This window comes from Pagrus pagrus, assembly GCF_965226575.1.
Source record: "Pagrus pagrus genome assembly, chromosome: 20".
Classification (NCBI taxonomy): domain Eukaryota; kingdom Metazoa; phylum Chordata; class Actinopteri; order Spariformes; family Sparidae; genus Pagrus; species Pagrus pagrus.
Window position 1 is genome coordinate 10,043,551 of NC_140207.1, and position 22,503 is coordinate 10,066,053.

Sequence of the window (22,503 nt, forward strand, 5' to 3'; positions counted from 1 at the left end):
TCTGTGTTTATATTATTGATGCTTGGTGCTCACACACAGTTTATGGTCAGTGTTTACCTGATGTCAAACTTTAAATTTGAAGATGCCAGCCATAATATCATCACCATCTTGTTGCCACTGTTTACATTTAGTATGCGTTACTTTAGTGTAGTTGGACTTCTTTATGTGTTGGAAAAGGAATTGCAAGAGACTGAGCCACTGTCACCTTCATGAGTCTTGTAGAGGCCGATCCAGAAGGACTTGGCGCTGTCGTGTAGACGCTCCAGATTCTGTGTTATGAACAGACTCTCTTGAGGATCCTCAATACTTACAAGAGAAGCACCTGGAACACAACCACAACAGCACAATGTCAAGATTTTACAAACGTACAAATTATGATTTATTAGTAAAATAAATACCTATTAACATACCCATTTTCAGGCATTCAACTGAGGCATGGGCCCAGCTGTTCACCACTGAATTGAGGAAGGAGTAACAATGGCCTCTGAAAGGTATCCAGGCTCTCTGCCTCTTTGTTTCTGGGCAGTTTCCAGGGAGTTGTGGAGGCTCAGTGGGAGCTATGTCTGAAAAAGAGACGGAAGACTGCAATGCTAACCATCCTTAGTGTGCAGTATATAGTGCAAGAGAACTAATAGAGGGAATTTCTGACCTGGTGACCTCTTGCAAAGGGAATAATGGGTCTCGATACATGGTGCAGTCTTCCATTTTCCATCCACATCCATGTACACACAGCCATAGTTGTGTTTAGGCTCATCTTTGCCCCATTTAGTATAAGACAGCAACCAGTTATCAACCCACTTGAACCGCCCACCAGTCTGTGAAAAAAAAAGTCATTACTTTTGTTAGTGGAAGTTTATAAGGTCATTGTCTCAATTTGAAACTCTGTTTGAATTGTTGGTATAAAATATCAGGTGGGCCTTTACCACATTGCTGTTGAGTCCAATCCACACAGGCTCGTTGTGCTTGGAAATCTGCAAGATGAGGTAGGCCTGGCTTACAGGATTGAGGATACTGGACAGATCTGCATCGTCTGCTTGGCACTGCCTCCTCGCCTCATCCCACCTCATCTTCTGGGCCACCAGTTTGTAGGAGTCATTGCCAAGTTTGTAGAAAGCCTTCGGTAACACGGTTGTAGGTGGGACTACAATCCGAGAGTCTTTGTAAACAAGAAACAACAAAAGTCATTCTGCTGATAATGTCAGTCTGTCAGTCTAACTTCTGATAACGTGGCCTTGTCAATATTTTACTCACCAACGTTTCTTTTACAGATGAAGCCATGTTTTGCGTGACAGTCTTCCACCCTCCAGGATCCTGTCGTTTTGGAGACGCCGCCCACCATAATCACGCAGTCGTATTCCTATCAGGCAGAAAAAGGTAATTTAATTACCATTGGTTGTATGATTTTGAGGAAAAATCTCCATAATTTTCAATGACAATATGCAGATTGATCTTTTTTACTTATCAAAAATGTTATTGAATTCTGGTATTTTTAAACATGGATCTTACATTTACATGTTTTGGTGTGTAAATGATTCATACTCCCCTAAAGTTTCAGAATCGGTCCAGTAGATCACCTCAGCTCGCAGCCGCCATATGGCTGCAATGCATTTGGGGCAACTACAACCATCAAAGTTACGTCCACTAAAAGTGCTAGTTCTTGCCACTCCATGCTGAGGTTGCTATTCTACGTGTCTGACAACATTACAGAAACAATCCTATGGAGATAGTACTTTTAAAAAAATAATAGGATCCTTTTTGTTACCAGAAACACACATCTCATTCAAGGGGAAGTCTTGAAAAACAACCTCAGCCTGTCAGTAACAAAAACAAGCAATTTTAGTAGACATTACTTTGACAGTAGGAGTTGCCCCAAAGGACTATGACGATGATGGGCCAATTGCCAATTGCAAAACTTTTGGTAAGCACGAGTCATTTACACACCAAAACATTGTACACATAGGGCCCAATTTTACTGGTTACTGGTTTAATTAGTTATGCACAATATTTTATTTTTCATGAAAACCTAATCTTTACAGTAATGGTAATTACTGTAAAGATGTCACATGCATGTAGTGTAGTAAAACGTACAATAATACACTCTGAAATGTAGTGGACTACAAGTAAAATAAGTAGCAGTAAATAGAAATACTCAACTAAAGCACAAGTATCTAAAGTATTGCACTTACACTTATGACTGAGTTGTACCTATGGGGAATTTTAACTTGAGTTGTTCTGTAGACTATTAGCAGCAAAAAGCCACTTCAATAACTGACCTGTATGCCAACGTACAGCTCACTGTATGCACTTTTTGTACAAACATGTATGTTTATTGTTTTATTGTTTATTATAACTAATCTGCAAGCACATGACCATCACATTGACAAGTTAAACTAGGAGATAGAGACAGATTTGGATAAAGAATTTGAAATAACCTCATCCATATATGAATAACGTCCCTCTGGCACGGTTCTTGGATGCCCTTTGGCCCAGTTTGTGTACGACATGCCTTTGCCGTCCGTCCACACAAAGTGCATCTCCCAGTTGACGTCATTCATGCCGATCCACAAATCCTCATTGTATTTCAGCATCTGTGTTGTTAGGAAAGCTAAAAAGGAAGAGACAATTGATCTATAACTCACTGAAATTGTGTTTTATTTACTAGGAGTGCCATGATTCTCCAAATCATGATTCTCCAGATTTTACTTTAGAGTTAAAGATTAGGATTTAATACAATTAACAGTACAGTACAGGTACAGTATGCTATTATGAGACTTACAACTGTCATTCCATTTTTAAATTAAGAAATACAAATTATCTTCACCAAATATAAAGTTCCAAGAGTTCAACAAAAAATACCACCTTTCAGTGATTCAACTATAAACAGCAGAAGATAAAACTTATTTTTTCACACTGTTGGGTTTTTCAAATCTGTCCAGAGTAAACCTTCTTCCCAAGCAGATCAATAAAGGATCTCTGGCAATGTTATCAGTTCAGTATTTCCCCCACGAGTAAACCCTCTTTCCAAAAAGAAAATCAATAAAGGACCTATTCCAAAGGCCTTGAATATAGATAGTTGATATTGAACGCTGTTTGATTCAGAATCAAAATCTTGAGATATTTCCCTACTTAATCATTGTAGAATGAAATTAACCTTTGCAGAAAACCATAAAGGAAATATAAGCAACACATAAGCAAATGCTCACCTTGTTCTCTCTCAGAGACGATAGAAACTAGATTTCCTCTTTGGCTTTGGCAGTACATCCTGGCCTCCTGCCATTTCTTACTGTCATCCCCCACAAAAATGTTATAGCACTGTGAAAACAAGAGGAATGTGCACAGTGTTTTAGATTAACAACAGAGGGACAGTAGGCAATCGGTGTGAAAAAAGAGGGACACATATCTGAGCAGAACAGTTTTTAGTACATTTGAGAATGTAAAACAAGTCAAGTATAAGTAAACCTTTGTCTTGATTAAAGTGTGCTATAGCATTACCTTTCCTCGGAAAGATATCCACCCTGGGTCACATCCTCCTGTAGAAACAGTTGTCGGGGCCATTGTTGAATTGATAAAATTGCTGCTCCTTTGGCAAATAGAAGGTAGCTCCATGCCACAGTTGATGTCATTCCAGTATCCTTTATGTGCAGAATTCACAGAGAAAAAATGAATAAACATTAATATTAAATTGATTATTAGGTTGGGTTAGGTTCGATTAGCTCATCTATATGACACCAACAAGGTATGGTTTGACTCACCCATGCTCCTGTATATAGACACACAGTTTTCATCATTATTAGCAAAGTTGGGCTCATTTTTTTCCCATGCAGTGTAAATTACAGGGGTGCCATCCACCCAGCTGAAAAGAGAAAGAACAAAAAAAACTTCTGTTCTGCATCTGTATTTCATACTAGACTTAGCTAATAGAGAAAAGCCAATATACCAGTTATTGTGCCCTAAACAATGTAGTGTGTTTTACCTAAATGATTTATCCAAATCCACTGTCATGCCAATGTAGTACTGCCCCTCTGAGCCTCTTTGTATCTGTTGGAACGTAATGTTACGAGACACATCGCATTAAAGTTAAATCAAAACCAACTGGTACACATAAGGTTTAAAGTACTTTTGCCAGCACAACAGATTAGATTTTTGAAAACATACAACATGATAATAAAAAAAGAAAATTCTGAATTTCTTGCCTGTTTCCAAAGGAACTTCCTCTCATCATCCCCTGTGATGACTGCAAGGTCAGCAAAGTTCTTTTTGCAGTAGGCTCGAGCACTTTCCATATCTAGGTTGTCATTGTTGATGTAATAATGTGTGTTATTGTATATAATCCAGCCATCTTCTGTTTTGTTGTAAACTGTAAAAGGAACAAAACTGTTATCAGGCAGGCCAGTTGCCAGAATTAAATCTTGGCACTGTACGTTTCTGCAAACTGATGATGTATTAGAATTGTTACAGCGAGGTGAGACCACTGTTTGTAACCATTACTAGACCATTATTTGCTTACTGTGTCAGCGAACAAAACTTAATTTTAGTAAACACCGTAACCTTTAGCAGCAGTGTTTGTGGCAGCAAAACTGATTGTTATTTTAATTTTATTTTAACTAGGTATCACACAGATACAGCATATGAGGGATTAATGAAAATCAAGGCTACAGACATACTAGAAGCTCTGTGAGAGTGTACTTACAGGGGTAAGCGCTAATGTCAATATGCTAACATGCACAGATATAAGGTATAAGGTACATTGTTTACTGTTTTCAGCTTTTTAGTTAACGGATGCTAAAATTTGGCAATTAACACTAAAGAGATCACAATGCTTTATCCTTCAGGAACCACACATGTGCAAAATTTCATGGTAATCCGTCTCATCGCTGTTGAGATATTTTAATCAGGTTAAGTGGTTGACAGACAGATCAACATTGCCATTCCTAAAGCCGTGCTGTGAGCTTGACTAAAACAATAATTGGTGAAACAGAAAAATTTAAGTAAATCAATTAATCAAGGAAATTAAACGAAGGAATGACGGGGGCTGTTTTTGGGAAGAGCCACTGCTGAAACTTACCTGGTTCAACGTGGACAGGCTCAGGTTTTGGAGTCACACCTGAAAGTACAAGAACCATGAAGGAAGAGTCTCCACAGCAGGGCAAAGCTCTAATTTCACATCACAACTACTGTGGAAAAAAATGTCTTTATGTAAACTAGAGGTCCGTGATGAGGCTGGTCAGTGTTACCTTTGCGTATCTGGCAGATCCAGTCATTGGTGGACTCACAGTGCGCATCATTCCAGTGTCGTCCGTAGTATAAATGGACTTCTGCACAGTGTTCAATGTCATTGTGGTTGTTTGGTTCACCGTAGCCCCAGTTCTCATAGTCTGACTAGCTCACAGTTGTTGGAAATACACAAAATTAGGCCATGGTTGAGAATGACAGTGAGTGAAGTGTGAGAACAATAAACTGCTGCTTACAGCCGAGCCATCACTCCAGACAAATCCTTGATTGGTACCCAGGCTGAAGCCGATCCAGGCTGCGTCAGAGGAATGAAACCTTTATGAGGACAGAAAAAAAACAGTACTGATTACTTGAATGGGTAAGTAGCATAATACAATATTTGACATACAGTGCCTATAAAAAATATTCACCCCCTTGGATGTTTTCCTCTTTTATTGTTTTTATAAATGGAATCATGGTCAATATAATTTGGCCTTTTTCACCCAAAAAAACCCTTAAAAAAAAACTAAACAAGGGGGTGTATACCTAAGCAATCAATTATTTTACATTATATGTTTTTAATAAACTGACATTACTTTGTAGAAATCTGTTTTCACTTTAACATTAAAGCGTTTTTTTGTAAATGTTTTGTTAAAAAGTAAAATTATATTCAATTTAATTCCATTTATAAAAGCAAAGAAAGAGAAAACATCCAAGGGGGCGATTTCTTTATATGCACTGTATACAAACTGTTAAGCTAACATACGGAACGTTCTCCAGGTCCTGTCTACTGTGTATGCTCATCAGATCCCCACCGATGGCCTTGCAGAAGTCCTGTGCTTCCTGCCAAGACTTCTTGCGAATCTTTGTTTTTTTGTAAAGCTTTTTAATGAGAGAAATGAAACAATGTGTCAGTATGAGTTTTATGCACTTAGACAACTAAAAAAAGTAGTTCAGTTTGTCCTCATACTTTGTAGCAGACACTTCTTCTGCCAGCAGGAGTCCACCCGGCCTCACAGCTCAGGGCCGGGGTGGTGGGTGGAACCGTCGTCACATGTATACCCTCTGCTGGCTTCTTACAGATGTACTTCTCCTTGGTGCTGCAGCTGACAACATCCCATAATCCCGCGAAAACCCCAGTTGTCATGGCAACGCATCCTTGGTGCCTGTCTTTTTTTAAAACACAGCAAAGGAAATGGAGAAAATAAATAAATCTCAACTGCACACTTGCTGACGCTACACACGCAACCTCCACTGAGTTATTTGTAACAGGAGTTGTGCGACTTGTGTAACATGTTTTAGTTTATAAAATATCCTAAAAATACATTTTAAAACCAGAAGGGCACTCAGTAGAGCGCATACCTCTGCCAAGGCCCGACAGTCTCTTTTTGTACTCTCGCCGCCTAAAAACGGCTGATTTTTTTTCGTCAAGATCCATGCATTATTTTCTGAGAAATTAATAATAATAATAATAACACATTTATTTTTATATAGCGCTTTTCAAGGTACTCAAAAACACTTTACAGGTTAAAAAGAAGAATAACAAAAACAACATACTGGAACAGAAATGAATGAACATGCAAATGAAAAATTCCATCCAAGTTTCACAGAAATCCATTTAGTGGTTTTTTGTGTAATCCTGGTCACAAACCAATTGACAGATCAGCTAATGGACAAGGATGAAAACATAACCCCCTTGGTGGAGGTAAAAATTCCACAATCCTGAGGCCCGCTCGGACGCTAGTCTTGCAATACACTGGCAGAAACCCTGGTGTATGTGTGTGTGGGTGTGTGTGTGCCTCAACTCACTGTCGGCGAAAAGAGCGAGCAAGAAAGTGAGGCTTGTACCAGTGTATTGATACCACTGACATGAATATTAAAACTGTTTCAAATATTCAGGAAAAAACAAAGGACAAATCGAGAGGAATTCTATCAACCAATCCAGATTTCAGTGTTGTGTTTACAAAGAGTAACCGATAATTCCTCATAAATTACCTTGAAGGAATCATCAAAGTTGTTACAATTCATTCTAAACATGAATATAAGTTCATGACAATCCATCTAACGGTTGTTTCAGTCTTGACTAAAATGGAGGACCGACATCAGACAACATGAAAATGGTTAGAAGCACAGAAAGCACAGCTGAAGAGAAGAGTGTTTTACCTGGCATTCCCACATTGAAATTAGTGAACGTGACTTGTCTTCTGGTGGTCCACCTGAACGTGCTTTTGTCGGCTGTGTTGGATAAACCTGTCCAGAAATACTTCTCTGGTCTCAAACCGACCATGCTGACCAAGACGGCGTTCTCATATCTGCATTAAAGCAAATAAAAACAGAAAAGGTTGAGAGATAAAAAAAATAATTTAACAATTATAACCTGAACTTCAACTCTTGTTTTAAAACTCAAGCTAATCAAAATGATTGAAATACTTTGAAAACAGAGTGAAAATATGACAATATTTTACCTATCAATCACGTCCACCAGGTTACCTCCAGCCTCTCCACATGCCTGCTTTGCATCATCAAAAGTTTTTTTCTCTGATCCAATGTTGTAACAGTAAGATCCAAACCTGATGGAGCCCTTAAAATAATCAAAAACACTGTGAGACAAAAAGACAAAAGGCTTTGTTGTTTAATTGAACTCAATGTTTAAATTACACTCACAAGCTTGCAGCCCGGGTTGGCTTCTTCTTGGGCGCCTTCACCTGGTCTAGTGGAGGCCTTCTTCTTACAGATGTATCCATACGCCTTCTCACACATGTGGTCAGCCCAGCTCCCGTCCTGTATCGAAGAACAGCACCACTCGTATTATCATCAGAAACCTTTTTCTGTGTCTCTTTTGCATTCGGACAGTGATTGGTGTTACCTTTCCTCTGATGAGGACGCAGTCTTCCTGGAGGTTGGTGACATGAGACGGCTCACCAGTCTGCCACTGCGTGAAGGTCACGTGGGAGCGGTCAGACCATTCAAACAGCATCTGGTTCTTCTGATCGTTCAAGCCAATCCAGAGAACATCCGTCAGTACTGAGGGTTTAAAATTCACATGTGGTCAGAGGACAGTTTCTCAGACATTTTGCACCTCATTTGTTTTCTAGCTAGGTGTTCGATATGATGATTGATACCACTCTCATTACTGTACGGTGAAAATGGAGCTATAGCCAGCAGTTGCTTAATTTAGCTTAGCATAAAGACTGGGAAACAGCTAGCCTGACTCCTTCCAGAAGTAATACAATTCACACACAAGCACCTCAAGGGCTTAATAATACATGCAGTATATTTCCTTCTCATATATTATATATATATTTCCTGTTCAATCTTAACAAAAACTCAAGCATAAAGACAACACCTTGGGTGACTTCTGGAAATCTAGTTGTCACTGTGAGTTGGCAAGTAAACCACTGGAAACTTTGGTTTATGTGTGGATTAAACGAAAAAGATATAACATGTTAATAAGTAAGTTTTAGAGGCATTGGTAGCTGGAATGTGTTACTTTGGATGAGCCAGGCTAGCTGCTTCCCTGTTTCCAGTCTTTATGCTAAGCTAAGCTAATTAGCTGCTTGCCATGGCTGCATGTGTACCAGACTGGTTTCGATCCTTTACAGGAAATGAAAGTGACAAAATCATTACTTTTAGTATAGATAATTGTGTTAAAGCCAAAAAATTGCTGGGGAAAAAAAGACTTATTGCACACTCACAGTATCCAGACTGAGATATAATGAAGCTCTGCTCTTCTATGTTTTGTATGCTGGCCAGATCTCCACCCTCTTTGTGACACGCAGCCAAAGCGTCCCTCCATATCTTTTTATTCCTCTCCAGGTAGTAACAGTTACCAGCATATGGAACCCAGTGACTGGGGCAGAAGCTGGGCTGGTCTTTGCCTGTGGATAGAGACCGGACAAGGTGAGAATAAAGACCCACTCTGACATATAAACCAGATTCTGATTGTTTGGGATGTATTTACTTGGTATTGTGGGCAGACTGGTAGAGTTTCCTTTGCGACAAATGTAACCAAGTTTCTTGTCGCAAGTGTTGCTCTCCCATTTCGAGGCTTTTCCAGCGTTAAGGGTTGCACAGGTAAGCCCAGGTTCTGATGAGGGATGACCTTTTGGAAACAATATATTAATTGTTTTTAATGTGGAAATTCATTGATAATCCATCTGAGCCCAGTTGCTTCAATTTGGGTACAAATAACATGATTTCAGACTTTCAAATTGTGTGCACGTGATTCAGTCCACTCATTAAGGTTTTGGAAACAGATGCGTCCAAATACCAATACCATCAAGTCCCAATCTACTTAAGTTGTTTTGTTGTGCTGTTGTTTGGGTGTGAAGCTCCAGAAACATTTTGCAGACTACAAAACTTTACTGGACTTTACATCGGCTTCAGGGTTGTAGGTGAGTAGATAATGGCAAAAATTTCATTTTTTGTTGAACTCATACTTTAGCTTACACATTACATATGTAGCCGAACCAATTATACTTATTTTAACCCAAGCCATGATCTTTTCCTGAACCCAGCCAAGCATTTTTGTTGCCTAAACCTAACTTAACTGCATCCATTTCACAACATTAACCACATGTTTATTTTTGTTTCAATGATGTGGAATGGAGAGCATTACCTGCACACAAAATCAGACTGAATATGATTTGTAAGTTTAAAGTCATGTCTTTTGTACGCAGATTGTATATTTCATGTATTCACTAACCTGGAGCCCAGTTTAAATATCTGAAAGGGTTGCCGTTGCTCCACTGCCATCCTTTCTCAAAATCCAAGCTGTTGAGTCCAATCCACAGAGACGTTCCCAAAGCATTCGTCAACCCTGTGTCAGCACATAAATTATAATGCTATCAGTGTTCAGTACTGTTACATGGATAACTACTACAAGTCTGAATTTGTACCTGAGATGTATGACTGTTCGTGTAGCTCTACAATGCTGAGGAGGTCTCCTCCTTGCTGCTGGCAGCTCTTCCTGGCCTGATGCCACGTCAACACCGACTGTGTGTTCCTCTGATACTCAACCCCTGTGACCGGGTCGGTGTCCCAGCCTGAGGTTGCTGCAATATGAGACACAAAGTAGTTAAAAATATAAAACTTAGGGGTATAATTTACTTTATGAAGTAAAAGTAGTATAATACCTGTTGAGGCGAATTAATTTTAAAGACAAAAGTATAAGTATATTCATATATTAAGAACGTCAGGTGTTTTGTTACATGAAAAACAAGAGTAAAAGTGAGCCTGCTTTCTTTTTATGTCCCTTTCCTGCCCCAGTTTTAGAGCAGTGTCAGGGCAAAGACAGGCCTGTATGAAGAGGAAAACAAGAACAGTGCTGTGTTGACATCTCATGAGAGGAAGTGGTACTGTTCTGCTGCAGGAGAGGAGAAGGGTCAGAAACCAGACCTGTTAGTGCTGACCTCTTCAATGACAGCACTTAAAAAGGTAATTCTCCACAGTCGGATTATTGTATTTCTGTATAAGTTCATATCAATGTGAAATGGTTGAAATATGCCTCTCGCACTCACCTTTGTTGGGACAAAAGCCCCACTTTTTGTCGTTATCGTAATCACGCTCGGTTGCACACCACAGCAAACCGTCCGAGCGACCTTCCTTTGTGCATTCAGCGTACCACTTCTCTGCAAACCTAAATGGGAACTGACAGGGGGCTCCGAAGCCATTGCCCCCTATTGTGAAAATCTCTGAGGAGACACAGAACAGGAATGTAAAGGTACTCAAAAATTTGTATAGGAACAAAAAAAACCAAGTAAAAGTCTCCACAGAAGTTGGGCAGCAAAGCCTTGCTCACTGCTCCAGTTCATCCAGGAGGGCTAGCATTGTGTACACAGTTGTATACCATTAGAAAGTGCCAAAAAACAAAAGTACACAAATATATGTGTAACGTAAAATAAAAACTTGAAGCTTGCTCTTGACACAGACTCTCCAAAGTGGGTCTTAGATTGCCCTAATTTACAGACAAGACTAGTTTGATTGAGTCACAGATGGGTTCAAGTCCAACAGTCAGCCTACAGATTTCTTAGGAGCTGTTGCTGCCCTGAGCAGGTTTTTGCAGGTTGAGGCATTCTGGACAATAAACTTTCAGGAGTCTAAAGACATTATAATGTGCTTGAAGGCTTTTTGATCTGTAAATACTACACTTCTTATGACTTTACTTCATTTTAACATACTGTATCTTCTGCTAAATAAACTAGATCCAGACTCAGGAGAGTATGAATGCAGGATTTTACGCAACTAAGCTCATTAAGTACATCATTTACAGTGATGGAACGTACCTTAGCGCCTATCAGTAAAATGTTCTTTGACAATGTTTTTCATTTGTTTTCCATCAAAACAGACTAGGCACTAGTAACTCGGTTAAGGTTAGGGAAAGATCATGTTCTGTGTTAATACAGAAAATGTCAGCAGTAAGATTTAACTGAAATCACACTCTTAGCCTGATCTTAACCAAAGTAATTTTGTTAAACCTCACAACAGACAGGTCTGGATTCAAATGCTGGACTCTGGAGTGACCGTGCACTCCAATAAACATTGTCTCTCAGTGAGTGTTCAGCAAAATGTAATTACTGGAAATTACCAAGGTGTGAAATGTAATTTCCAGGAGACAGGATTAAAGGACCACAACCTGCCCTTTTAGTAAATTGTTCCTACCTTGATACCCCTTTGAACAAAGGTCACCCTGGGTGCCATATATCCTCCAGCGACTCCAGAGCCCTGAGCCTTTGTAGATCATTATGTTCCTCTCATTGCGGTTGCCCCAGTTTAAGTGCAGGTCCTGGTCTTTGAGGCCAAACAGGGTCTCATTCTTGCACTGCCAGTGTTGGAGGATACTGCTCTCATCACATTCAAAGAGCACCACCTTCACCCAGTCTTTAATTTCTGTAGCCGCCAGGCAGAGCTTCAGCTTGAGGCTGAGGATGCGCGATTCGGAGGCCCAACGAAATTGCTGCTCTTTGGCGTGAGGATCGCAAATGGCCACCGTAATGGAGGTGGCAGACTCCACCTTCATGCACTTGTTGTGGTTCTCATTGTAGATGAGGAAGGAGCCGCTGTCTGGAGGAGAACAGAAAAGCTTCAACATGACGATTTCAAATGAAACTGATCACTTTGAGAAGATGAAAAACTTACCTATGTCAGCGGTAATGCAGAGGACTTGCAGGAGACAGAGGACCACAGCAAAGTTTAGACAGGGTATCATTATCCTTTGTGTGTAGTGTGCACTCAGCGGTGGACGAGGTTGTAGAAGAGTTTTCCTGTCATGAGAGAAGAGGTCCGGTGTGTGTGAAGGTGTGTGACATGGAGCAAAAGTGACACAGAGACATGCTGCATTCAACCCTTAATGACACTGACGGATATCCTGTCACATGGGCAGCAAAGGTTGTTCAAACGACAGCAATTTCCATGAGCTTCCACAGATTTTTGGGCAGAGGAAAGGAAGACAGGAAGTGGAGAGCGAGCCGTCTCATCTCACTTTAAAGCAAGAAACTGAAAGTCACCGATGATAGCTTCAAGGAGCCTGATCGTGTCGGGGTGGAACAATAAATCTATTTTCAATAAATCAAAGGTAAAAGAGAAATGGGTGATGAATTTTTGGAATTAATTTATCCAAGCAGGCTTTAATCTATTAAGTTCATGTGAGATTTTTGATCTTTTATAAATAGCTCTTCGGTGCTAAATCTGTGCCTAGCTAATGAACCCAGAGAACACATGTCACTCAGCAACACTTCCTTTGAGTAGTATCAGGTGTCACAAGATTTAAGAGAATGATCAGGAATGTGCAGGCTTCTGTGCCAGAGTAAATAAGGATTAAATGAGGTTTGCTGATGTAGGGTTTTTCGTGGGATAGTAGTCCCCAGGAGGTCCGCGAGGCTTCGGGTGAGGAGTACAGTGATGATACAAGTCAGTAGAAAGAGAGGACAGGAGGAAATCCTGCTTCCTATTGGAGGAAGCGAGTGCAGATCTGACCACTTTGGTCTCATGCTGCAGGGATGCCCGGCAATGCTGGACAGACAAACGAGGTGACAAGACAAGTTGACCTGTGAAATAAAGGATCATTGTATGGACGATGCTTAATAAAACACAAAATGGAGTATCTATTACTGCAAATTGTGCAGTATAGTGTCATTAGAAATATGTTGTCTGCAGTCTTTGAAGACTTATCAGGTCTCTGGGAATGAAAGTAACGAGGTTGCAGTTGCACTGGTTAGTTGGTCAGTCTTCATATTGCCACTAGGAGTCAGAAGTTTTCAAATTCTGCACATAACTCTGGTCACAGCAGTGTTGTAGAAAGTACTCAAAATACTTAAGTGAAAGTAACATACTTAAGTGAAAGTAACATACTTAAGTGAAAGTAACAACATCAGGTTAAAATATTACTTTGATGATGTTAAAGTCACCTGTAGGTGAGGTATAGCATGTACAGAATAGTGTAAAATGTAATGTAATGTAATTTTTTTTTTTTCATATTGTGATTGTAATTGATTGCATTGTTTTGTTTGTGCCATTTTATCTTGTTCTGAACATGTTAATCTCCCTAACAGTATGTCTTTTTTTTTTTTTTTTTTTTGCAGTGCTGAATTGCATCAGATTGTACTTGTGTATTGACACAGTGTCTTCTTTCTGTCAGTGCCATGTCAGATTGCGGGAAGGGACGTGATGAGAGTGTTTTGCAGAATAATGACAGGAAACCTGTTCTCTGGGGGAGCGACTGGGAAGAAAGAGGATGAATTCCAGTGTAAAAGGTTTGAACAGAGGTCAAAAACATATACCGTATGTACTTTGAGTTCATGTGAGTACATTGTGCATACACGATGAATCACACCGGTGAAACTTAAAACATATATTTGAGTGATTTTCTTTATTAATCTTACCAAAATATATGTATCAGTGATACAAACTCACACTTTGTTTCTCTTCTGTCAATATAACTTAGCAAAGAAAAGCCTAATATAAACAACATGGATTTATGCTTTTACATATTCACTGCACTTTATGATGGTAGAAAAAAAAGTCTTCCAAAAAATCTCAAGTGACATTACAGGTACATTCCCAAAGTGCCATGCTTGGTGAGGGGGAGGGGTATTGAGGGGTAAAAAAGTTTATTTGTACATGAAGGTATATAATTTACAACACAAACAGTTATTTGACACATAATGTCCTGCATGGGAAAACATTGCCTAAGAGCTCCCTTTTGGCCTGTGAAAAGTACCATAATGCATTTTAATAAAAATAAATCTTCTGTGTTACATATGCAAATTCATACTTTGGTTTGGTTGTACCAGCTTTAGCCTATTCACTAAGTTTATGCTTGGAGTTCTTTGAATGTTTTAGCTAGTTAGTGATTTACTAAACCGTGTTGGACCATTAGAACTCAAGAAATGTCTTAGTTTGTGGTAGAAATTGTTAGCTAGGAAAATTTGTGGTGCTTACCAGTGAATAATAATAAACTTTGTAAAACAGGAAGTCACGGAAGCACCACAAGCTGTGGTATAACTTTCTAAAAATGATTTTTTTTTATGGCGCCAAACAATAAGTAAAATAGTATTATTCATGCAGTTTGGAATAAGTAGGACATTTCAGATCATGGTAACCTAAATGTTGCGGCCGCAGCATTAGCAAGCTTACGTTAGTTATGCCAGTGAGCGAGTTCAGTTAGCTAACAGTGCCTAACAGTTAGGTGTACACCCTCTGAAGTTTCTCAGTGTAAGTAACCAGTTTTAAACTCTAACAATTTAAAATCTTCCCTGTTGACATGATTTTTAAACAGCCTTCCACGTGTCATGTGAAATATTGCGGCCTTAGCGTTAGTAAGCTAACGTTAGTTATGCCAGTTAGCTAGTTCAGTTGTTAACCCAAATAACAGTCATACTCTTTGCACTGAGTGTAAATATTTATGTAAAACTATTGTGTTGTCCAACCTGTTTTAATTTAGTGATTCTCTACTTTGTAAAATCTTAAGTTACAGTATATGCTAACTAACTTTGCGAAGAGCTGGTGCAACCACATCCTGAATCCTAGCATCCTACACTTCCTGATTGTGTCTATTACTACAAGATGTTGTGATGTTTCACTGTCTTTGCTTGAAGCGTTGGTCTCAAAAGAACATCCTCTCTGTGTTGAAGACCCTCAGCTTGGTCATGAAGTTGAAATAGACGAAGGCCAGGCAGACCAACAGGTTCTTCATCAGATAGAGGAGCGGTGTGACAAAGCCGAAGAAGGCAATGAGGCCTACGCGCACGAAGAAGAAGGGTAAGTCCTGCACGGCCACTCCTAGTGAGGAAAGCAGGGGGCTGTGGGGCATGACCACCACACGCAGGCAAGACAGGTAGCTGAAGATATAGATGGGGAACACCCAGCCTGAGTAGTACACCAGGGGGTGTCCTGCCACCCTCACCATCTCCACTGTGTCCATCCAGAACATAAAGCTGTCCACAAAGACATCCGCTCGGGCGTCGCTGGCACACAGGAACCTCAGCGGACCTGTGTAGGCGTACGGAGGTATGCGGTACGCTGTGGTGCTCGCTGATCGTGAGCTTAATCCAGAGATACTAAACGGTCTCCCAGGATTAGCCGGTATCCCAGGGACCGTCCCGTTGGTCTCCGGTCGAGCCCCTGCTCCGTTCTGGTTCCTGTCATTGAGCTGGTTTGCTCCTGGTTGCGTTGGAGTTGGCGCTGCTTGCCCGGGCGCAGCTGGCCCCGGCACAGCTGGAGTGATGGGACTTACTGGTGTTACCTGTTCCACATGTGTGAGGACAGTGGAGGGGATTTCAGCATCTCTTTCCAATTCATTGGCTGGGGAGAGAAAAGGAGAGATTGTTATAAATCCTGTTTAGCAAACGTTACATATATATTTCTTCACATTCTGTTCTACTTTTTGAATGTTTTAAACTAAAAATCTTACATATTGCACCTTTTAAAACCCCATCTACTTCAGTTGTTTAGCAGAATGCTGCAACACTGTTTTGCTGTGAAGCTCCAGAAATGTTTTGTGAACTACAAAACTTCACCTGACTTTCCGTCTGCGTGAGTGTGAGTAGATAATGACGGAATCCTTTAAGCTAAAATGACAACAATTATAGCGTTCTGCATGATTTTATTTTAAATATGTTTGGCCAAAGTTACAAGAAAAGACTTGGTAAAGATCTTGTGATCATAAAAATGCAACCATTAGAGAAAGCTGACTTTATACATATTCTCAAAAAGATTGAGTTTTTCCAAGGATTACCACACAAACAGCATTAAACCACCTCATTGCTTCACTTTAGAAAAAAAAACATCGCTTAAGTTTTGTCAATTCTCCATGATGTTACAAGAAGTGGCTGAGAAATGTCCTGCTCATTTCCTCAGTTGCACCAATAGTTTTCAACAGGAGTCACAGAGCAGAGAGGAAGATGTACATACTGGTTCTCTAAATTGTTCTGGATAAACGATATAAAGAACTGTTCGCTGTGTTTGTTCCCTCCGAGCTCCTGCAATGTAAAGCCGGGCTGGGATCACTATAGAAGTTGGCAGAGGAAAGTTCAGGATCCATAGTGAGTGATTTTGTGTGATGTGTTCAGAGAGCTGCGCTCACCCTGGCCGGTCAGTCTACAGTGGCGTATCCTCTCCACAACGTCAATACAGATGAGAGAGAAGAGGACTAGTGATACGGGGAGCTCCGTGAACGTGTCATTTTTCATGTTGTTATTTATCTGAACCTGGACAAACAGCCAGAAGATCATTAGTTTTGACCAGAAGATACACAACCCATCAGTTCACCTTTGCACCAAGCACTTATGTCTAAATTTCCTCTAGCACTGGGTTTGTGGGCCAAATCACTTGCAGCTCTGACATTTGCCTGAGTCAGGACTTCATGCTGACAGGACACAGAACAAAGCAGACAAGCTGGTCATCTTAGCAGAATTTATGGCTCTTATGTAAAAGACACCAGATAAGCAAGGGCCAAAAGGTCAGCCTGGTGCTCTAGAAAGGGCCACACAAAACAGCAAATAGGACCTGGGCTGCAGCCAGCGAGGAAGTGAAAATGTGCCTCATGGACAGATGATTTGACAAGGGCAGCTCGGACAGGAAGAGGAACCAAGCTGCTTATCAGTAGCTCCTTATCCATACGGCTTGATATTCCTCCCCTGGGAACTAAAAGATTCCTCACAAATCATCACCTTTATTCTACTTAGAGATATCATTTTGGTGTTGTTGTAGTAAGTAGTTTAAGTTTTTTGGATGATAAACACAAATAACTACAAAGTATCTACAATTACAGACTGACTCTGGCAACAACAAAGGTCATAGTTCGGGATCAGAGTGCAGATAAAATGGTGTGATAACACAAATGGCAAACAATCCACAGCGTGTTGTACCTCAGAGCTGGCGATGAGAAAGGCAAAGCAGGGTAGTGTGGACAGGATCACATATACGAGGGCCACAGGCCTCCTGATACAAACACAAAGGAAGGGAAAGACAAAAAAAGTAAGGAAGGAAGACAAAGGCAGTTGCAGGACTTGCTAACTCATGGTATTCACAAGCCAAGTGCAGTCCAAACCAGCTCCAGGCCTGTTCATACTCAACCCAGCTGGTCAGGTCTGAGGTCAGAGCTGCACTGGGCTCCCAGCTGAAGAAACTCACCACTTCTTCCTCCCAATGAGGAACTTCTTCTTCATGAAGACCATGTACTTCAGGGGCACCCAGACCAGCAGGGCGGTAGAGGTGACATAGGCGATGGAAGAGGCCACGATCAACCAGTAAGCCGTGCTGCCGTCGCCAGAGGGCTGCCCCGAGGCTTTGACCTTTGCTACGATGATGGCGAACCTCTGCATGACGATGAAAAGCGGCACGCACAGGCCTGCAAACTGCAGCACCTCGCACAGGGCAAACTTCAGCGTCCTCCCCGAGCCCATGCTGTGGTAGCTCAAAAAAAGAAAAAGAAGGGAGGGAGACGGGGGCTGTTGTCGCAGTGAGGCGACCCCTGTCCCTCTGAGGGCTGGTCAGGCCTCGGACCAGTGCATTGTCTGCCTCCACTAGCATTTTCCACACAGCACAGCTCTGGCTCTCTGCTCGCCCAACTGCTTACACTGCACTAGGCATTGTGTAACTTGGTGTGACGGTGATGTGACCGGCCCTTTACTCTCTTTATACAAACGATACAAACAAAGTGTGTCTAACTGTGCACCCTGAAGAATATATGTGAACTGCAGTCATCTCAGTGGGATGATTTAGTCTTGAAAACAGTGCTTCAATCAATGCTGTTGAAGCTAAAATCCTGTCTTCTCAAGCTTTGTATCTGTTATACCCTGTTTTCTACCTCAACATTCTCCAAAACCAGCAAACATAAGTGGATCTGATTAACACCCACAGTAAAAGCAACATCCAAGTGGCTGTGAACTGAAGACACACGATCCCACTGAAAACCGAAAGGCACTTGTGGCTCTTCTCATATTTATATACCGCCATCTAGTGGCAAAATGTGATAACTGCAAGATGTCTGAGGCTGCACAATGATGCAACAAATACTAGACACAATCTGTGGTCCAAAAACACTTTAAAATATCCTAATCAGCAATATCACATAAATTGGTTACGACTTAGTGTGTGATGGGTCAGCTTGCCAAGTAGGTTTTGACGTATCCTCGTGCATAGCAATGAACATTGTACAAGTTTAGAGTCAAGAACTGAGACTGCAAGTTGAGATTTCAACAACAGTGTTTTGTAATGGACAACAAATCATTATTTTCATTATGGATTATTCTGCTCATTATTTTCACCATTATCAATTAATCACAGTTACCCAGACCAAAGTGTCCAAAGTGACACTTTTTGCACCCATTTTTCACGAGTTGAAGTAAAAGATCTACTTTTGCTGTGCACACAAATGGATTATTTCTCATAAATGTAGTTCCCAAATGTGTAAATCCATAAGTGAGCAATATAACTCAAAGGAAAAGAAGCATATCATCATATTTGAAATGTCACTGGTGTCAATGATTAGCAACATTTTCTGTCAGTCAGCTGAGTCCAATCAGGTGATGGACTAATCGTCAAATCTGTTCATACCAGGGATGTACATTTTTTTTCAGCAGTTTTCTTAGTTGCTAATCGGCTGCCTTAGCAATTAATTATCGGTTAATCGTTAACGATATGTTTGAACCACTGACATGATCTACATTTGATGAAAAATCAGAGAAGGCTACATCAGGTGTTAGAAGAACATATATAGTAAACACCAAGTTACTTGAATGATAAACTACACAAAACACAAACACAACATAAAATAATGACTTCATTCAAGTCATTTTAAATGTCATTTTGTATTTTTTTTATGACAAATTAGTGTATTTTAATGAAATGCATTACCCCATACTAGTATTTTGTATTTTATTTTGATACATTTGATGAGAAAGTATATTTGTAATTCGTAACATGATACTTTCTGAAGTATTTGTGCCCATTACTACTTCATACAGCTGGGTAGTAAGTATTAGTAAATATAAAATTAATGTACTTGAGACCCTTTGAAATGTATTGGAGTTAAGTTGCCTACCAGCAAATGGAAATACTCAAGTAAAGTCCCTCAAATTTGAAAAGTGCAGTACTTGAGTAAATGTATTTAGTTACGTTACACTGGTAGGAGTAAAAGTTTCCTATCACAAGGTAAAGAGACATGATGTAACCCATCTGTGGCCCACCGGCAGGCCACGCACTTGTTGCAGCACTAGTCCCGCGAGAGAGGGGCGCCGGGGGCGGATAGATGGATGGATGACCCTGCTGCTCCCCTCCCTGCCAGCCCCCCAGCTGTCAGCTCCCCCTCCTGACTTCCCCACCCTGCCCCCGGTACCATGGCGTCCAGCGAGGACGACGGCACGGTTGAGGAGAAGGAAAACAACAACAAGAAGAGGACGAAAAGCGCCGTCGCGACCGCATGGCTCACCTTCTACAACATCGCCATGACCGCCGGGTACGTTGCGCCATTACGCTCCCCCCTCCTCGTCGCCTATTAATAAGGGAAAAAAAGCGCAGAAGTTCGCCAACCGCTCCCTGAAAACCTGAAGCGTGTGTTGCTGTTTATAGTCCTGTGTGAGTCTGTGACCAAGTCCAAAGTGCCTGTTCAGCTCGACACATTTAGCGCCCTGAGCGGAGCTGGGAAGGACTCGAGTGAGAGGTTGTTTTTTTTTTTATTGTAGAAACAGAGGGAAATGTGAGGTGTATTTGTGTGAGTGTGAGAAAATGAATGAATGGCTGTTTGGTGAAAGTGACGGTGCTGGCGCTGCAGCCGTGTCCAAATAGGGCTGACTGCACGGTGTCAGCGTCAAGGCCCGCACTGCTGCCGACAGTTGCAGTGATAAGTATAGCCGGAGCGCACTGCCTGACACTGGAGCTCAGGCAGGTCCGGGACACTGAACTGCTCAATGGGCACATTTTTATTTGTTTTTTAATGTATATAATCAACATAACATTTTGTTTACTGGTCTTTTTTTTATTGTGCGCAAACATAATGGCATGAAAATGTACATAAACAGGCTATAAAAAGTAAATGTATTTATGATGCAGAGGTCAGTTTCAGCATAAAATGCAGAATAAAGTTGACTCAAGGAAGCAAATAATGATCATTTTCATTGTTGATTAACCTGTCTTGATTAATCGATTAGTTGTTTGTCACAAAAAGTTGAAAATTATTGGCAGGATGACTTCCTCACATGTCCTAGATATCTTTAAATATTCACATTTAAGAAGCTTTCTTGTCATTAGTTGACAACCGATCGTTTCACTAATGCATCTCAAAGATTTATTGATGTAATAACAACACTAAGCGCTTTAATGTTGCAGCTGGTAAAGGTGGGGCTGATGTTTTTACTGTATATACGGCGGAGTAGCTTGTGAACTTCACAAAGAGATCAATAAAGTCTCATGTTTATCCATAATAATACATCATAGTTTATTACTTGGTTGTATTTTGTATTATTAATCTCAATCAGTAACTTATAAGCAAAGTTATCAAATAAATATTGTGGAGTAAAAAGTCCAGTGTTTCCCTTTTTTCTTAGCTTCTTAGATGTTTTCTATACGATAGTTAACTGAGTTTCTTTGGGTTTTGAACTATACTATTTGAACTATATAAACATCAGCTGTGTTTTAAAGAAAGTATAAAGGTCATTTATTCATCATCAGCTGTTTAAGCCACCAAATTGTTAATATCACTGATCCTGTGAACAGTTCTGTGAGATAATCTTTCATGGCTGTATTCTGTTATACAGGAGTTCAGTTTCAGGAGATGGGTGACATGACGATGTCAATGTTACACCTGGTTTTATAATTTTGAAAGCATGTCAAGCGTTCAGCCTCCAACAGTTTAACTACCTTTACTCTGTCTAACTGAAGGAAAATACAGATTTTGGATTGGCTTTACATTAAGATTGGCTATTGTTGACTTCTGTCAGTCCAGTCCAGTCAGTTTTGTTCATTGTTAAAGTATAGCAGATTAAATAGTTTATCTAAACTATGATCCTCAGGTGTTCATCTATTAATGACATGTTTGTCATGAAGAAGAATTGTAGAGAAAGTCGATTTAATTATAAAACAAAGTTTTAACTTTAAACAGCTGAAACTTGGAATTGTTTGAAATGGATGCTCTCAGGCTGTACCGACTGTTAAAATGTTATTAAAATTTAATGCACGTATCACTGTGAAGCAGACATGACAGCAAGATTTAAACTGTTAGCTCTAGCTATTACACTAATATTATCATTATCAAACACTTTCTGTATAATTTCACAACATGTTACATCCTGACAGACATAAAACTTGATATAAACGTGACATATGTGTTGACTTTACGGCTGCAACACGAGTTACGACTGTAGAAATGTACATTTTCTGTGCAATGTCACATCTCTTCAAATGTCAGCTTTGATAAAAGTACTCGAATTTAAACATTCTGCCTGAGCTTTACCCATGATTTGTCACTATAATTATCCCATTTCATTATGTTTCATCAAGTCAGTCTTCACCAGTAAATATTTATTCTCATATAACTTGCACATGTTGTTTATTTACGCCACGTGGAAGAGCAGGAGCAGCCACATAGTCTGTGCGTGCCAAAATAATGTCGCCAGTTAGTGAAAAAAGAAAAACAGGCTGCTGCACAAAATATCTGGTTTCTCTTCTTTTTTTTCTCCTGACAGAAGAAATAGTGTTCATATGTGTGTGTGAACTTATCTTGATGCTTCCTATATACAAAAAAATGGAGCTGTGAGAAAATACAATTGTTTTAGCGTTTGAAATTGAAATACATGT

At 40.2% G+C, this 22,503-nt stretch overlaps 2 protein-coding genes and 1 long non-coding RNA gene across 8 annotated transcripts in view; 2 read left to right on the top strand and 1 right to left on the bottom strand.

Moving 5' to 3' along the window:
• LOC311249253 overlaps window positions 1-8,146 on the top strand; it is a 25,068-nt gene extending 16,922 nt beyond the window's left edge. Inside the window, exons 3-4 of one of the 2 annotated variants that reach the window (XR_014621147.1) lie at window positions 1,269-1,374; window positions 8,065-8,146. This is a non-coding gene — a long non-coding RNA (uncharacterized lncRNA). Of the gene's footprint in view, window positions 1-1,268; window positions 1,375-6,293; window positions 6,365-8,064 lie in introns of those variants that run through there. The other variant, XR_014621148.1, reaches the window with a different exon arrangement.
• LOC311249252 (macrophage mannose receptor 1-like) overlaps window positions 1-19,883 on the bottom strand; it is a 21,478-nt gene extending 1,595 nt beyond the window's left edge. Inside the window, 31 exon segments of the mRNA XM_084340144.1 lie at window positions 206-322; window positions 411-563; window positions 650-815; window positions 924-1,156; window positions 1,252-1,357; window positions 2,433-2,605; window positions 3,204-3,312; window positions 3,493-3,632; window positions 3,753-3,853; window positions 3,974-4,038; window positions 4,194-4,357; window positions 5,066-5,104; window positions 5,235-5,379; window positions 5,469-5,547; window positions 5,978-6,093; window positions 6,182-6,381; window positions 7,375-7,523; window positions 7,677-7,792; window positions 7,876-7,992; window positions 8,078-8,235; window positions 8,907-9,089; window positions 9,173-9,313; window positions 9,917-10,030; window positions 10,110-10,265; window positions 10,731-10,904; window positions 11,872-12,268; window positions 12,271-12,273; window positions 15,488-16,011; window positions 16,793-16,916; window positions 17,577-17,649; window positions 17,842-19,883. Coding sequence (XP_084196270.1) covers window positions 206-322; window positions 411-563; window positions 650-815; window positions 924-1,156; window positions 1,252-1,357; window positions 2,433-2,605; window positions 3,204-3,312; window positions 3,493-3,632; window positions 3,753-3,853; window positions 3,974-4,038; window positions 4,194-4,357; window positions 5,066-5,104; window positions 5,235-5,379; window positions 5,469-5,547; window positions 5,978-6,093; window positions 6,182-6,381; window positions 7,375-7,523; window positions 7,677-7,792; window positions 7,876-7,992; window positions 8,078-8,235; window positions 8,907-9,089; window positions 9,173-9,313; window positions 9,917-10,030; window positions 10,110-10,265; window positions 10,731-10,904; window positions 11,872-12,268; window positions 12,271-12,273; window positions 15,488-16,011; window positions 16,793-16,916; window positions 17,577-17,649; window positions 17,842-18,113 — 4,807 coding nt within the window. The 5' untranslated portion in view covers window positions 18,114-19,883.
• The window catches only part of hacd1 (3-hydroxyacyl-CoA dehydratase 1), a 21,666-nt gene continuing 7,314 nt past the window's right edge, over window positions 8,152-22,503 (top strand). The window contains exons 1-5 of one of the 5 annotated variants that reach the window (XM_084340138.1): window positions 8,152-8,228; window positions 9,028-9,111; window positions 10,480-10,647; window positions 13,847-13,961; window positions 15,342-15,468. In XM_084340138.1, the coding sequence (XP_084196264.1) occupies window positions 13,943-13,961; window positions 15,342-15,468 (146 nt within the window). In that variant the 5' untranslated portion in view covers window positions 8,152-8,228; window positions 9,028-9,111; window positions 10,480-10,647; window positions 13,847-13,942. Of the gene's footprint in view, window positions 8,229-9,027; window positions 9,112-10,150; window positions 10,243-10,479; window positions 10,648-13,846; window positions 13,962-15,047; window positions 15,469-19,938; window positions 20,168-22,503 lie in introns of those variants that run through there. The other 4 variants (XM_084340137.1, XM_084340140.1, XM_084340136.1 and 1 more) reach the window with 4 other exon arrangements.